At 36.4% G+C, this 14,387-nt stretch overlaps 1 protein-coding gene across 1 annotated transcript in view; it reads left to right on the top strand.

Annotated features, from left to right (window-relative positions):
* Positions 1–13,481, top strand: part of CEP128 (centrosomal protein 128) — a 202,878-nt gene extending 189,397 nt beyond the window's left edge. Inside the window, exon 24 of the mRNA XM_087952040.1 lies at positions 12,542–13,481. Coding sequence (XP_087808166.1) covers positions 12,542–12,648 — 107 coding nt within the window. The 3' untranslated portion in view covers positions 12,649–13,481. The remainder of the gene's footprint in view (positions 1–12,541) is intronic.
* The last annotated feature ends 906 nt before the right edge of the window (positions 13,482–14,387 follow it).

Below are 14,387 nucleotides of genomic sequence, written 5' to 3'. Positions count from 1 at the left end.
CTTTGGGGGTGGTGGACTAGATCAGGGGTTGCCAACCTTTTGGACTTCAGGGACCACCAAAATCATAATTTTAAATCCCGCGGACCAGAGACTCTGGGAAAATCCCAAAAAAGTCTACAGAAAAATTCCTCACCCTGTTTTCCTACCAATTGATCATTCTTTATTTGAGATCACAGGATACCATCTCCAGCTCCGTTCTCGAGGAGAGAGAGAGACTTTTGGCTTCATGCAAGGAAAGCAGCAGAAGTCTTTCTTTCTCTCTCCCAAATTCTGCCAGAAATGTGTCTTTGTGAGACTTGTAATGCCGGCGCAGCATCTTGGAGCAGGATGCCTTGCAGGTTCCCAAAGACTCATTTCTGGCAGAGAGAAAGACAGACCTTTTCTGCTTTCCTTGTGTGCAGCCAAAAGCGGAAAGAAGCAGCCAGGTGGCCAGGCAAGGCATGTGAGGCGCATAGGGCAAATTTCCCCCTCCGCCTTCCCCCCCTCCCCTCACTACCTCATGTTGTTCACAATGCAAGCAACGCAAGCCTTGTGTTCCCATTGGCCATGTGGACGGTGCAGCCTTGTGTTCCCGCGCAGTTTGGATTAATTGCTTTGGGGGTGACATTTCTCTGCAGACCACCAAAATTTTCTCGCGGACCACCAGTGTTCCCCGGCTCACTGGTTGGAGACCACTGGATTAGATGACCTATAAGGTCCCTTCCAACTCTGATTATCTGTTAGTCTGGAGAGGACTCGGACGAGGGTCCTGCATCCGAAGCAGAGATGGGGACAGGACCATCTGGGAGTGGGGTGCTGACTCCAGAGCCTCCGGAGTCTGATAGCAGTGAGGCCGAGAAACAAGGGAGCTTGTTCCCAGTGTGCATGTGCGCAGAGCTGCTAGAAGGCAAGAGCAACTGAGACAAAAGGGGCAACTCAGGAGATGATTGCCCCTTGCATAAGGTATAAAGGACAGGCAAAGGTGAAGAAACCTTTGTAGGAAGCAGTTGTTTGTTCTGTTCAGATTAATCCTTGAAGCTCTGTGTGGACTTTGTACTTCGGTTAGTTTTTTTATAATTCATTTAGCACTCTAGTTGTTGGTAGCAATTCAAAGGAAAGAAAGGTGGGTGCTTATCTCGAAGGGACTGTTTGGGACTGATTACCAGCTGGGAATGAAAATAATTCCCAGCATTGAAATAAAACAAGAGTTGTTTTAACTAAGCGTGTGCTTAATTAGGGTCTCGGGAAGCCTTGGTCAGAACAAAAGGGATGGAATCCAGTAGTGAGGGAACAATGTAAAAGAAACTGACAACGATCTCCTTTTCTCCACCAAATTTTTGGACAGAGAAACTGGAGAGATGAATGCTTCATTTTTTATTTCCTGAAGAAAGAGAAAAACAACAATTTCTTAAGGGCAAGCAATCAATTTAAGAAGTGGATGTATCTCTGAGAAAACCCCATGGGAGGAATATTCTCATGAGGTTTACCCTTGGAATTTAATATAAGCATAAGAAGCCAGAGAGACTATGAAAAGCAAAACGTTCTCACATATCCTTTGTCTATCTAAGTTACAAGAACATAAAGAGTGTCTTGCCTATACAGGATTTTATTTGTTTTCATATTAAGGGGGAGAGACAATACTAGCGTAGAGATAATGAACCAAACAGCATTTTACAGTTTGCATGCACATGATTTTATTTCTGTTCCCATCCCCCCCCCCACCCCCGATTCCAAAAAAATAATTGAGATTATTACAGTAATCATCTTCTGCTATTAATTAATGTTTCAGCAATAAAATCAGTAATAATTCTTTGAGTGAGAAATCATGTTGAAGGGATACATCTAATTAACAACAAAATTAAATGACTGAGTCTCCGGATTTTCTGGTCCACAGCTCAGGATTAAATTTCTCTGCTCCACTTCTAACAGTGAAGCCGTAGCTCAGTAATAGTTATGAGTTCAGCAACAAATCATATGCTTTACATGAAGGGCCAGATGCAATCCCCAGATTCTCAAAGAAACCCCAGAAAGCTGATGCCAGTTGATGTATATCACACTGAATTAGATGGCATAAGGTAGTTTCCTACATTTCAATGAATTATTTGGCCATCACACAGTTCTTGCTAGAAGAGATGAAAAAGGACTGCGTAACTCCTTGGCAATCCAAGCAGTTAATGACATCTATTCCTCTTCTGCTGTACTACACAGATTTTGTTTGAAAGCAGGTCTCTAAAGGATGAATATGTCATGGTTTACAATTTTCAGCTTTTACAACACTCAGGAAACCTGTTAAAAAGAATTTAGAAGTGCTGATTAATTGCCAACAGTTCTTTCTACTTACTTGCAATATCCTACTATATCATTATACCTTTATAACCACTCAAATAAATAAAATAAACACAGAATACTACTTAGTGCTACACTTAAAAGGGTAACACCAGAAAGGTTACTCATTTCATTGCAAGACCTCTATGCACTGTACTATTAATGCCCAATGAGAGTGAATGCAAGGGATGAAACTTGTTTTGAATGACTTACTGAGAATTAATCTATAAATTGAACATGGCACTTATTCAGTAGTCTCTATTTTAATGTAGGATTTTTCTTTTCAACAACAATCATTCTGCATAATTTTTCCCTGTAGCATGACAAATACATACAAGAATCTAATGTCAGATGTATTTCATGACATATGTAATGCCTTTTTTTCTAAGAGAAACTTCTGTCTACTTGAATTATTAATGCTGAATATGACTTCACGTCTTTTTCTTAATATCTGGAAACCCAAAGTTGCCTTTTAAAAAGGCAACTAGACTTTGTTTTTCCTTGGAGACGTTTCGCTTCTCATCCAAGAAGCTTCTTTCGTTCTGACTGAATAGTGGAAAATGTCCACTCCACTGAATGTTCTCCACCATTCAGTCAGAACTGAAGAAGCTTATTTGATGCAAAAATATCTTTAAGGAAAAACAAAGTCCATTTGCCTTTTGAAAAAGCACCCTTGGGACAACCATGACCTGAATGACTGAGAAACTCCATAGACATTTAACATCTGGAAACATTTCTAAAATACTGCATCTTGCTTATATGGTATTATTTTTTAATGCCAAACTATTGTTAACATAATAATAAAGGACAAGGAATGTAAGACTCTTGCTTTCACTATCTAACTGCAGTCATAGAGTTTGCTAGACATAGAATATGCTACCATTAGAAGGTTAGAAGAAGCCTAATTTTTTTTTATTTAGAGATATTTCCTTTTTCAATTATCTTTAAATGACTGCTGCATGGGAGTCTTCCAGACAAGTACATGTGAGACACACACACACACTTTTATTATTTTATTATTTGTTCATCTTTATTTTTGTACCATTCAGAACCAACTGAACTATTAATTGAGGAGGGGAAATGTCTGTGTGCAAACCAAGACTGAAGACAGTTTATCTTTCATTGGCTGGAAGACTTGTTGCCTTTTTTAGGGTGAGGAATAAAGCTGTACCTTGAATATGAATGTTTGACAGTCTCTTGTTTAATTTACTAAATATAATTTTTCAAAGGGGAAATCCTAATAATTATTATAGAAAGAAGAAATTTCAAAGAAATTTGAAAAGCCATACTGTTTAGATATTCCCTAGTTTATGATTGTGGCTTATAAGCAAATATAACAAAGGCTAAAATCACACATTCAATAAATCGTGGTTTGGCTATGGTTTATTAAGTAACCCACAATTTATTAGGTATTTTGACAAAAGCTATGATATATTGTATCTTATTAAGGTAAAGCAAATCGATTTGCTGCAAACTCTACTCAAAATATTTCAGCTCACATACTAGGGAAGGACTTTTAAAATGACACTTGTTCAGGCTTGTTTCTTTTGAGTTGATATTCCTTGTGATCAGAAATGGAGTTTGTGATAATTTTATCTCCTGACTTTCTGAAATATATATATCCATTTTCCCAACTTTGAGTTTAATCAGTGTTAGGACTTTCATTATTTTGATAAGATCCTCTGCTAAGAAGATCTCATTCTCAGGCTGCAAAATGTAGAAATGTAGAAAGAGAGAGGTTTTACCTAAGAGTCTTTGCTCAGATTCTGCTGACAGCACAATGAAAACTAAAGAGATTCCCTGGTCCACAGTATTGTCTCTTTGCTTCTTGTGTATCTTTGTATGCCAGAATTCATACCCATCTATTTAAGACATTATTATGGAGCTAGCCTGACTAAATCATTTTGTAGAAAAGAAGTTTATCTGACAGCATAATTTAGACAAGAAGGTGCTCATCAGAGAATTAATTTACAGAGACAGATTTATTTTCAGCTGCCACTTAACAAAGTCTGCCAAAAGGAAAAAGAATGACCCACTGTCTCTTATCAAGGCGTTGATCTTAAGGAACTATTTATAATGACGACTGGACTTTCCTTTAGTTTTAGATTACAAACCGATTAGCATCTGCAGATGCTTTGCATTAGTGTTGTAAATGTATCTCTTTCCTGTTTGTGCAGTTTTTATTTCAGTGAATTGACAAACTTTTTCCCAGAAGCCATTTTATTCCAAGACTTAATTCTACTGTGTATACATGTAGTTATACCCCAAGACCTTCACAAGCTTCATCTGAGACCTTCAAAATCTTTGTAAAACAAAGTGGCAGCAACTGGGCTCACAGCATTCAAGTTATGCTGCTTATTCACAGCACATTTTTATTTATTTTATTATTTTAAATCCCGCCCTTTGTAATTTTTTCAAGTAACTAACTTGATATGGCAAACATATCCAACATACCGCTGTTTTCCCCACAACAACAACTGTGAGGTGCATTGAGCTGAGAGAGTGACTGGCCCAAAGTCACCTAGCTGTCTTTCATGGCCGAGTTGGGACCAGAACTCACAATCTCCTTTCTAGACTAATGCCTTAACCACTGGACCAAACTGGCTCTCTAATATAAACTACTACTAATGTAAGCATTAATTATACAGAATATTCAGATTGTTTTGTACACATTATCTCAGTAATCATTTCCTGTTGTGTTGCAGCAGATTTGGAGTATGTTCTAGAGCAGGGGTGTCAAACTGGTGAGCTGCAGGCCAGGTACATCATGTGCAGGCCATGCGCACCACAGCTCTGCGAAGGGAAAAAAAGGTCGCGAAACATCACGTAATGGCAACATGATGCCATGAGCTTGACACCCGTGTTCTAGAGGAAGTGGATCCATACAGAAGATGGCTGTGTTTGTTGGTCTTGATTGCTCATCTGTATGGACTGAGAGACTGTGTCCCACTAAAGTCTTCCCTGTAGCTTACAGTTATATTCCATAGAACCTTGTCTGTCCTTTCACATAATCTATTCAGAAAATTCTAGAAAGTTTCCAAATACCCACATTAAAATTATATTTAATAAATTGAATTGAAAAGCTAACATTTATGTCCTTATGTTGACAGTACTGCAACAGTTGGGGTGCCAAATCTACTCTACTGCAGGAAGCTGGGGGTAAGGGAGAAAAGATGGTAAAATCAACCTTTTTTAAAAAAGGCATGTTGTCCTTACTACTAAAAAAAACCTCCATGGTATTATTTTATGAATAAACAAGGCAATAGATCAGTCAATCGTGCCAAAAGTCCCAAGTACAGGATGAATAAGAAAAAAATGCTGTTTAAACCTCTGGAGACGTAGTCAAAGTACGTCATAAGAAGCTTGATCCAGGTAGTAGTGTATATGGCAGCTTCCTAAACAGGACAGATGCACTGCAATGAATTTGTAAGCCAGTGAATTAGCTTCTTGAACAATCCAATTTTTTCTTCATCAACCCAACCATGAAACTGACAGCTGGAACATACTATAATTATTATGAATAACCATAGAGTGGGAAATGCTTTTTGTACACACATTATATTTGTGCACCAATCTCTCCAATTTGGGACTCCAAAGGCCATGCTGTAGCATTCACCTGAATAAGGAACCAGGCCTGGGAAAATCCTTTACAATAAGAACAGAGGACTTTGTCTCTTTTTCAAGGAATCTGAGAATGCCTACTAATTAGAGCTCAGGGAAATGAACCATTATTCTGAACTGTTTACCAGAAGCGTCATTTGATAGCTTTCAGATGTCCTGTTTTAAGGGCAGCCTTTAGTCACAGGTAAGCCTTCTTTTCCCTAAACTGTTTCTTTTACCATCCACATTAATTAGCTAAAGCAACGGGTTCCAAAGGTTAGTATTGTACTACATTATGAGGATTTCCTTTTAATATATTGTAAGTATATTTCTTTTTGATTTTATCATTCTCCTTCTGGTTCTTGTATTAGTGGAAACATAAACAGGATTTGGTATTCCATCCGGATGTTACTATTCATAAATCTATATTTTATTTCCTATCTGCTGATAATGTGCAATGTTTAGTGGCCTTCACAATGCTGTTGAATTATTGACTTTCCATTACAATAATAGGCAATTTTCAAATTATTTATGGTAAATAGAGAGTGGAGAGGCGAGGAGGTTAATTGGAACATTCATTTTGGTAGGAAACTGGCTTGAGTTCTGATATTTAACATGATATTCCCCAATTCTCTAATATGAATTTAGCACCCATCTACAATGCTTTAAAGCACATACCAGGTTCCTAGTCAAACGTAGAAACTAACAATTTGGGGGGGGGGGTTTCCTGATGGGTCTTCCAATTATATATTAGCCATGTCTGATCCTGGTTAGCTTTTCAAGATTGGTCAGACTCAGCTATGAATTGCCATCTGGCTGGACTACTATTGCTAAAAATTGACAGCTTTCCCACAAGCACAGGGGGGAAAAACCCTGATCCCACATATGCTTTGCCCTTCCTCATACTTTGATTTATTGTCTTCCCATAAGGTCAAGCTTGAGTAATTCCCCACATACATAAAGGAACAGCTTCTCTCCAACACAATTCCCTTATTGAAAGGTACATATTAATATCATAGCAAGGTGGATTAGCAGGTGGGGCTTTTAAACTTCACTGTTGCATACTTTTTTTTAAAGCAGGCTCATCAGTTGCTCTAACAACTGGTCATGTGTAATGTCTATTCAACATATGTGTACACTAATAAGCACACATAATATAAGTAGACATACAATTGATTTAGGAACAGACTTCTTTCTTGGTGCTGGTGTAATGTCTCAGTTACAGTCAGTCTCCAGTTAATGTATAAAATAGCTAAATACTAGCAGTAGCGAGAGGTGGTATTCAGCCGGTTTAGACCGGTTCTGGCAGACCGATAGTGGAAATCTTGACTGGTTCGGAGAACTGGCAAATACCACCTCTGGCTGGCCCCGCCTCTTCCAGGAGTCCCCATGCACCCTGTTTTGGCTCCCAGGTAATGCAGGGAGACCTACTAGCTCCAAAATGGGGTGCGGTATAGCCCCCCAGTACCCCATTTTGGCTCCCAGGGGGCTGCAGGGAAGCCTACTAGGCCCAAAACAGGGTGCGAGGGGCCTTCAAGTGAGAAAGTAAGCCTTCAAGGGAGAAAGAAAGAAAGAAAAAGAAAGAAAGAAAGAAAGAAAGAAAGAAAGAAAGAAAGAAAGAAAGAAAGAAAGAAAGAAAGAAAGAAAGAAAGAAAGAAAGAAAGAAAGAAAGAAGAGGGAGGGAGAGAGAAAGAGAAAAAGAAAGAGGGAAGGGAGAAAGAAAGGGAGAGAAGGGAGAAAGAAAGGAAAGGGAGAAAGAGGGAGGGGAAGGGAATGAGATATGGATGGATAGAGGGAGGGAGGGAAGGATGGAGAGAGAGAAAAAGGGGAGGAAGGAAGGACCACATACCATGGCACTAAACGCAGCTTCAGTGGATGCTTTGAAACAGCACAGCAATCCAGGGCTGCAAGGGACCTTGGAAGTCATCTAGTCCAACCCCCGTTCCAGCAGGAGACCTTATATCATCTTGGTTATTTTGGTACGTCTAAAACAGAGGAAAAATCCCGAGAAATCCCCAGGCATTGCCAACAAAAAACCTAGCGCAAAAAATTCATGCAGTATTAAAAAGAATAGAAAAGGGGCTGTTGTGTATTGTTTAATGGACTGCTAAATTGGCAAAATGGACTGCTAAATTGGCCATGCCCACCCAATCACATGACAACCTGGCCACACCCACCCAGTCACATGACCACATAGCCACACCCACCAAGTCATGCCCAGAGAACCGGTAGTAAAATGTTTTGAATCTCACCACTGGCAGTAGCAATATGATTGAAAACTGAAAGATGCATTAAGACAATCCACTTGTGTACACTTGCTTAGAATTATAAGGATGAACTCAGGCTGTTATGGTTATTGGCTACCTGCTCCAATATTACGATAGAATGGAGAAGACAAGGTGGTGCACTGAATAAAGGCTGTTATGGTTATTGGCTACCTGCTCCAATATTACGATAGAATGGAGAAGACAAGGTGGTGCACTGAATAAACCATTCAAAGCTTTTAATATTACCAGTCAAAATATAGAGAGTAACAATCCTTTCATTTCTTCTTTAATAAACAGGTGTTTTTTAAAAAAGAAATTTAGTACGTGTGTATCACTAGTAGAAGACTATAGGCTCGTAATTTATTAAATTTCATTTATATGAGTTCAGAAATAATTAGGTTGATGAATATTGGTAAAAAGATAAGCTTTTTTAGATGTAATACATCTCTAAGTAGTGGGCACAGTACCTTTTGAAGGTTAAATTAGGGATAATATTAGTTGATATAGCTTTTTATAGGGTTGAGGCTTCCTGTAAGTGAGTGAGTATTCTTAGATGATTAAATTGTTGAAGTACCAGTAATGTACCAAACTAGTCAATTTTCTAGTTCAATTTGTTTTCTTTTGATTTGAACACAGTCCCTTTTCAGTACTCAGTATTGTCCATGTCCTTGCAGGAGTTGGGCATTATCTCCTTAATGGACATCCTTTTCAATGTTATTATCATCAGCTGGCTAAGACTTCATAGATTACCAAGCAATAGTCATAAAATCCATGACTGTTTCACATACATAATTTAATCCATGTTTTATTATATGGGAGATAAAATTACAATATTTTACAGTCAGTGTAAACAGGTTATGAGAAGCATTCATTACCCAGGCTGTTTTATAGAAGATAATTCTTTTCAGTATATTTTTTCTCTTCAGAGTTATTTCCTCCAGATTTATAATCCTATGCTCAGACAATGAACTCAGTAGATTTACGCCTGAGTAGTGACATATCTGGTTACCCAATTAGTTCTAGAGTTTTAATATCTAACCAGCTAGGAAAGTAGTTACAAGGACATCTTGACTTTTTCATTCTTTATTGCTGCTTGGCAAAATGATAGCATCATTTAAATGTATGACAATGCCTTGAAGCTCTATCAATTACTATGCTGACCATTACACCTTTATTACAAATTCTGCTAAGGTTATTATGAACTGGCCATTTTGCTAACTGCTATTGAATTGAATAACTATCTTCAAATATTTTTCCCTTATTGAGAACAATATTGTGAGAACTGGTGGATGTTTTAACAGCATTTCTGAAACTAAAATGCATTTCCAATTTTTCAAGCTTGTTTTTGATTCAGCTTTTAGGAAAGGAAAATGGATTTCTCTAAGAGTAGGGAAATTCATTGAACCTATGTTTGGAAACTGTTTTGTTCATTACAATCCACTTTTCCAAGTCCTGTAGCAGATTTAAGTCTTAGTTGGGTTTAAAAGGTGTTTTAACTTTATGTAGCAAATACGGTGGCAGTTACTCTATCTAGTACATGTTTTCCAAATGGCATAGTAAAAACAAATGGTTATATCTAATAATAATAATAACAACAACAACCACTTTTATTGTCATTGTACATATAACAGTATAACCTCTATAACTGTCTGGTTTGGTTCTGCAATCCAACAGGACAGACACAAACTTCAGAGGATAATTAGGACTGCAGAAAAAAACAATTACTACCAACCTGCCTTAAAATCAAGGACCTGCATACTGCATGAGCCAGAAAGAGAGCTGTGAAAATATTTACAGACCTCCTCACATCCTGGACATAAACTGTTTCAACTGCTTCCCTCAAAACGACGCTATAGAGCACTGCACACCAGAACAACTGGAAACAAGTTTTTCCCCGAAAGCCATCACTCTGCTAAACAAATAATTCCCTCAACACTGTTCAACTATTTACAAAGTCTGCACTACTATTACTATTAATCTTCTCATCACTCCTTATCACCCATCCCCTCCCACTTGTGACTGTATGACTGTAACTTTGTCGCTTGTATCCTTATGATTTATATTGACTGTTTCCTAGTATGATTTGATTGCTTATTGTACCCTATGACTATGATTAAGTGTTGTACCTTATGATTCTTGACTTGACGACTGTATCTTTTCTTTTATGTATACTTAGAGCATTTGCACCAAGACAAATTCCTTGTGTGTCCAATCGCACTTGGCCAATAAAGAATTCTATTCTATTCTATTCTATTCTATTCTATTCTATTCTATTCTATTCTATTCTATTCTATTCTATTCTATTCTATTCTATTCTATTCTACATATATATGATGAAATTGATTATACATATATAATTATACATTATACATATATAACAGAAAAGCACTGGAAAGCCAGAATTGGTTAGTTCTCCATTGACTGTGTTCATCGTGCCTTTATGGATGATACCTGTAAAAACTGCAGAAATGCAAGGTAGCCAGGTAACTTACTTGTTTGCCATGTATAATTCAGTTGGCTTTCATTCTACAATTGACCTGAGTACATATAGACAGCTTCTTTCTATACCTGCTTCTATATATAAAAAAAGCATGAGGTTGTCAATGCTCAATTACAGCTGAGGTGGGATTCCTGCTCTTCAGAGTTATTATCTTTCCATCTGTAGTATTTTATGCTTCATTAAGAAAGCCTAAATTAAGTTAGTTACTTTGTAGGCAACATCAGTTCCATAGGGAGGTGAAGTCCATATCTTATAGCTATTTGTATTTGGCCAGGGATCAAGAGGATGGAAATTGATTTGTTAATTTGTCTAATATGATGTAAAATTTGGTAAATTTGAAGAGTTAGGGGAAACCTTTAGGGAATGCAAGCCCCGTAATAATACCTTTCCTTTCAACAGGTTTTCAAAGCTATGTATGAGCTAGTAACAGATGCAGCTTGATTTCTTATAAAGACATTTTGTTTTATTATGGTAACTCTTTGAAATAGGTCCCAGTAATCCTATCAGCCAGCCAACCTGGAGCAATCATGTTGTCCATGGGTATTCTCATGCCCATCCTTTAGAAAGTTTGATGTGAAAGTTACTATCAACAGATTCTCTTTAAATTGCAAAGCTGTCACCTTTTTATAGGGTACAAGCAACTTCCACAGAGAATTCTTTTTACTAATACTAAAACATAAGTCTATCAAGCCTATCAACATAAAAGGATATCTCCTGGGCAACAGTATTCTCTTCAACAGCCTGTTGCTGTAGGATCTCAAATATCATTTCAGCATATCAGGGTAGAGAGAGAGTGGTGATTTCAATTTTACAAAACATCATTCTATTAATAGATCACAGAGTCAAGCTGGTATGACAAGGTGGTCAGTCAATTCCTGTCACAACTAATAGATCAACCTTCCATTAATGGGGCAAAAAATGTAGACTCCGTACTTGCTGGAAAATGCTTGGAAGAAAAAAAATATTAATTGTATAGAAACTTCTGTGCTAAAACTTATGCAGATATAATTACTTTAATTGGGCAAATATTACATTGATATTTCAGTTGATTGTAAACTACCAGAAATTCTTGGTTGATAAAGCTTTATACTAAAAGAATGGATAATTACTTGTTAACATACTAAATAAGATAAAATCCCCTTTTCTGACTTTTGCAATAATTAAGGATGTCAAGTATTATAAACAGATGTGATTAAGCAACAGTGTATTTAGTAGTGCATCAATAGAACCTCAATCACTAATAAAAATCAAATCAAAAGTAAAAATGTTTAGCAGCAGTCTAGAAGTTCAGAGTTGGATACCACAATAGTTTCAACCTCAACTCAAATCAATGATAATTTGGATTACCATTGGATAATTTAGATTAACTGTAGTTCATAAGATCTTATCCTTTTTAATATATTAGTCTGCAAAGATGCTACCATCAGCTACTATCACTCTTCTACAAAGTCTCAGATTATTAATTTCTGTCACCCCTGAGAACAGAAATCTTACACAAAATGGCCTCTAGATATAATCTCTTCCAGAAAGTTCATGGTTGAGCTATAAATTGGTTTAGGGCTTTCAAGATTGTAAATAGCAAGAACTATGCTCTGAAACAAATCAAGATTTGGTATAGTTGCATTCATTTAAATAAGATTCTATAGTTTATGATTTAACTCCAGGGATAATGTATTACCGTAATTCAAATAGGATATTTAACTTTGCCTGGATGACATTGTTTGGGTTCATTTCATTTAAAGATGTTGTGAGGACCCAGATTGTTGGGGGCAATGTGCTGACTCTGTAAACCACTTAGAGAGGACTGTAAAGAGAGGTATATAAGCCTCCTTCTCTTTCTCCTTCTTATTCTCCTTCTTCTTCTTCACAGCATTTACCAAAAATAGCACTTCTTCGGATTTAAATTCAGCTAAAAAAGATACCAACAGAAGGACTGTGAACAGGATGAAGCTACTGACAGAAAAAGAGAAGCTTTAAAGCAAGAAGACGGTAGACAAATTTATTGCGGAAAATTAGCTCTGCATCTTTAGTTTTTGGCAGTGGCCACAGTCAAGTTTATGAAAGCATTTGGGGGAGCCCTGGTTCAAGAATTATCAAATATTGTTATCATTCCAACTATTATTTAAAACAAGGCAAGTTAAGTTTGAAGATGTACCATATATTGTAAAATGCCAGATTGCCTCATATTTTCTTTAGTTTCCTTCTACCAGTTCTCTAGCAGTCTTTTTTGAATATATTTAATTGCGAAAAAGAGAAATAGTGTATGTGTCCATAGATACACCTGCACACACGCAGCCAAAGAAACTGTGTATGCTTTAACTTCAAAGGCGTAATGGTATTTAGATTGAATATGATACATTCAGTAAAATATAAATACATTTTATAATAACCAGGAAATGCTGAATAAAAAATATTTTGTCCATGTATACAAGTTCTATAAAATTAAGAAATGTACATACATAATAGTATTTTACAACAAAAGGTGCATCAAACATATTATGCAATGATTACATTATCATGATTAATAATAGACATAGTTTATTTCTGAAACAATGAACTGAATTTCCTCCATCTGATCCAAGCTAACAGAAAAATATAGGCCTAATCCAAAATCAAAGGAACTCTTTGTAATAAACTATTTATATCATTAAGCCCAAGAATAATTTTGTTTCTAAAAATTAAAACATCATAATAATGTAAATGATCTATTTTGGGTTCTATTTGTTAGAAGAGTTCAAAGTTACACTATTTAATTTTACATTCTAGATCTCCTGGAAACACTTATAAGTTAATAAATAAATTGGGAACTTTTGACAGGAGAGGTTTTTTTATAAGGTTAGTCAGCCTTTTCAAACAGGTATTTCCCATAATCATAGCATTTTTATTCTTGATTTTATTGAATAAAAATTTATTGAAAATTTAATGGAAATGTACATTATTTTGGCTATATATTATGAACTGGTTTAATTCAGCTGTTTCCTTTTTTGTCATTTTAATAAAGTCCTAAAGTTCTCTTCATTTTTTCTTTCATCAGCCACAATTATTATTGGTTTTTTAAAGTCTCTTGCTTCTGATCTGCCAATTGCAAGCCAAGTCTTCACAAAACAGTCTTGGGTGCCAACACAGTAGTCAAACTAGAGATTGTACTAGTGATATGGATTGTTTTCTAAAAACTTGGTGATGTTAGCATTTTCTCTAGATAGTGGCTTCTCTTCCAAGACTGGTTATTTCACTATCAATGTTAATAATGATGTCAGCTTTAATTGGTAATTCATATGCCACACATAAGTTGAGTGTTCTTTTGAAACTGCATCATCTGCCCGAGGAAGATATTGGAAAAGGCATGAACTTCTGCAGGACTGTCTTTATATATATATAAAAAATGCTTTTACCTTTTTTCTAGCACAATTGAATGTTCAGAAGAAGCCTAAAAAATAGAGTGTTCTCTATTTTTTAGGCTTCTTCTGAACATTCAGTTGAATAGTTTGTTAACTATTCATGGAAGTAGTGTGACCTGGTGGTATGGCTGCTTGTTTAGAAAGACCTGATTGTAAATGTCTTGTCTATATTGGTTCAGTAGAATAATTTGGTCTTATCTATGTACAACCTGTGACTCTCCAAATATTGTTGGACTCCAACTCCCAATATTCTCAGGTAGAACAGTTATACATATTATGGGGCTCAACAGAGTTTAATCCCATTTTAAAAGGTCTCAT

The sequence above is a fragment of the Notechis scutatus genome, chromosome 1, assembly GCF_049901735.1.
Source record: "Notechis scutatus isolate UNSWTSFEM ecotype Mainland chromosome 1, rNotScu1.2, whole genome shotgun sequence".
Classification (NCBI taxonomy): Eukaryota; Metazoa; Chordata; class Lepidosauria; order Squamata; family Elapidae; genus Notechis; species Notechis scutatus.
The sequence above is the reverse complement of the archived record's forward strand: the minus strand, read 5'-3'. Positions and strand labels throughout refer to the sequence as shown.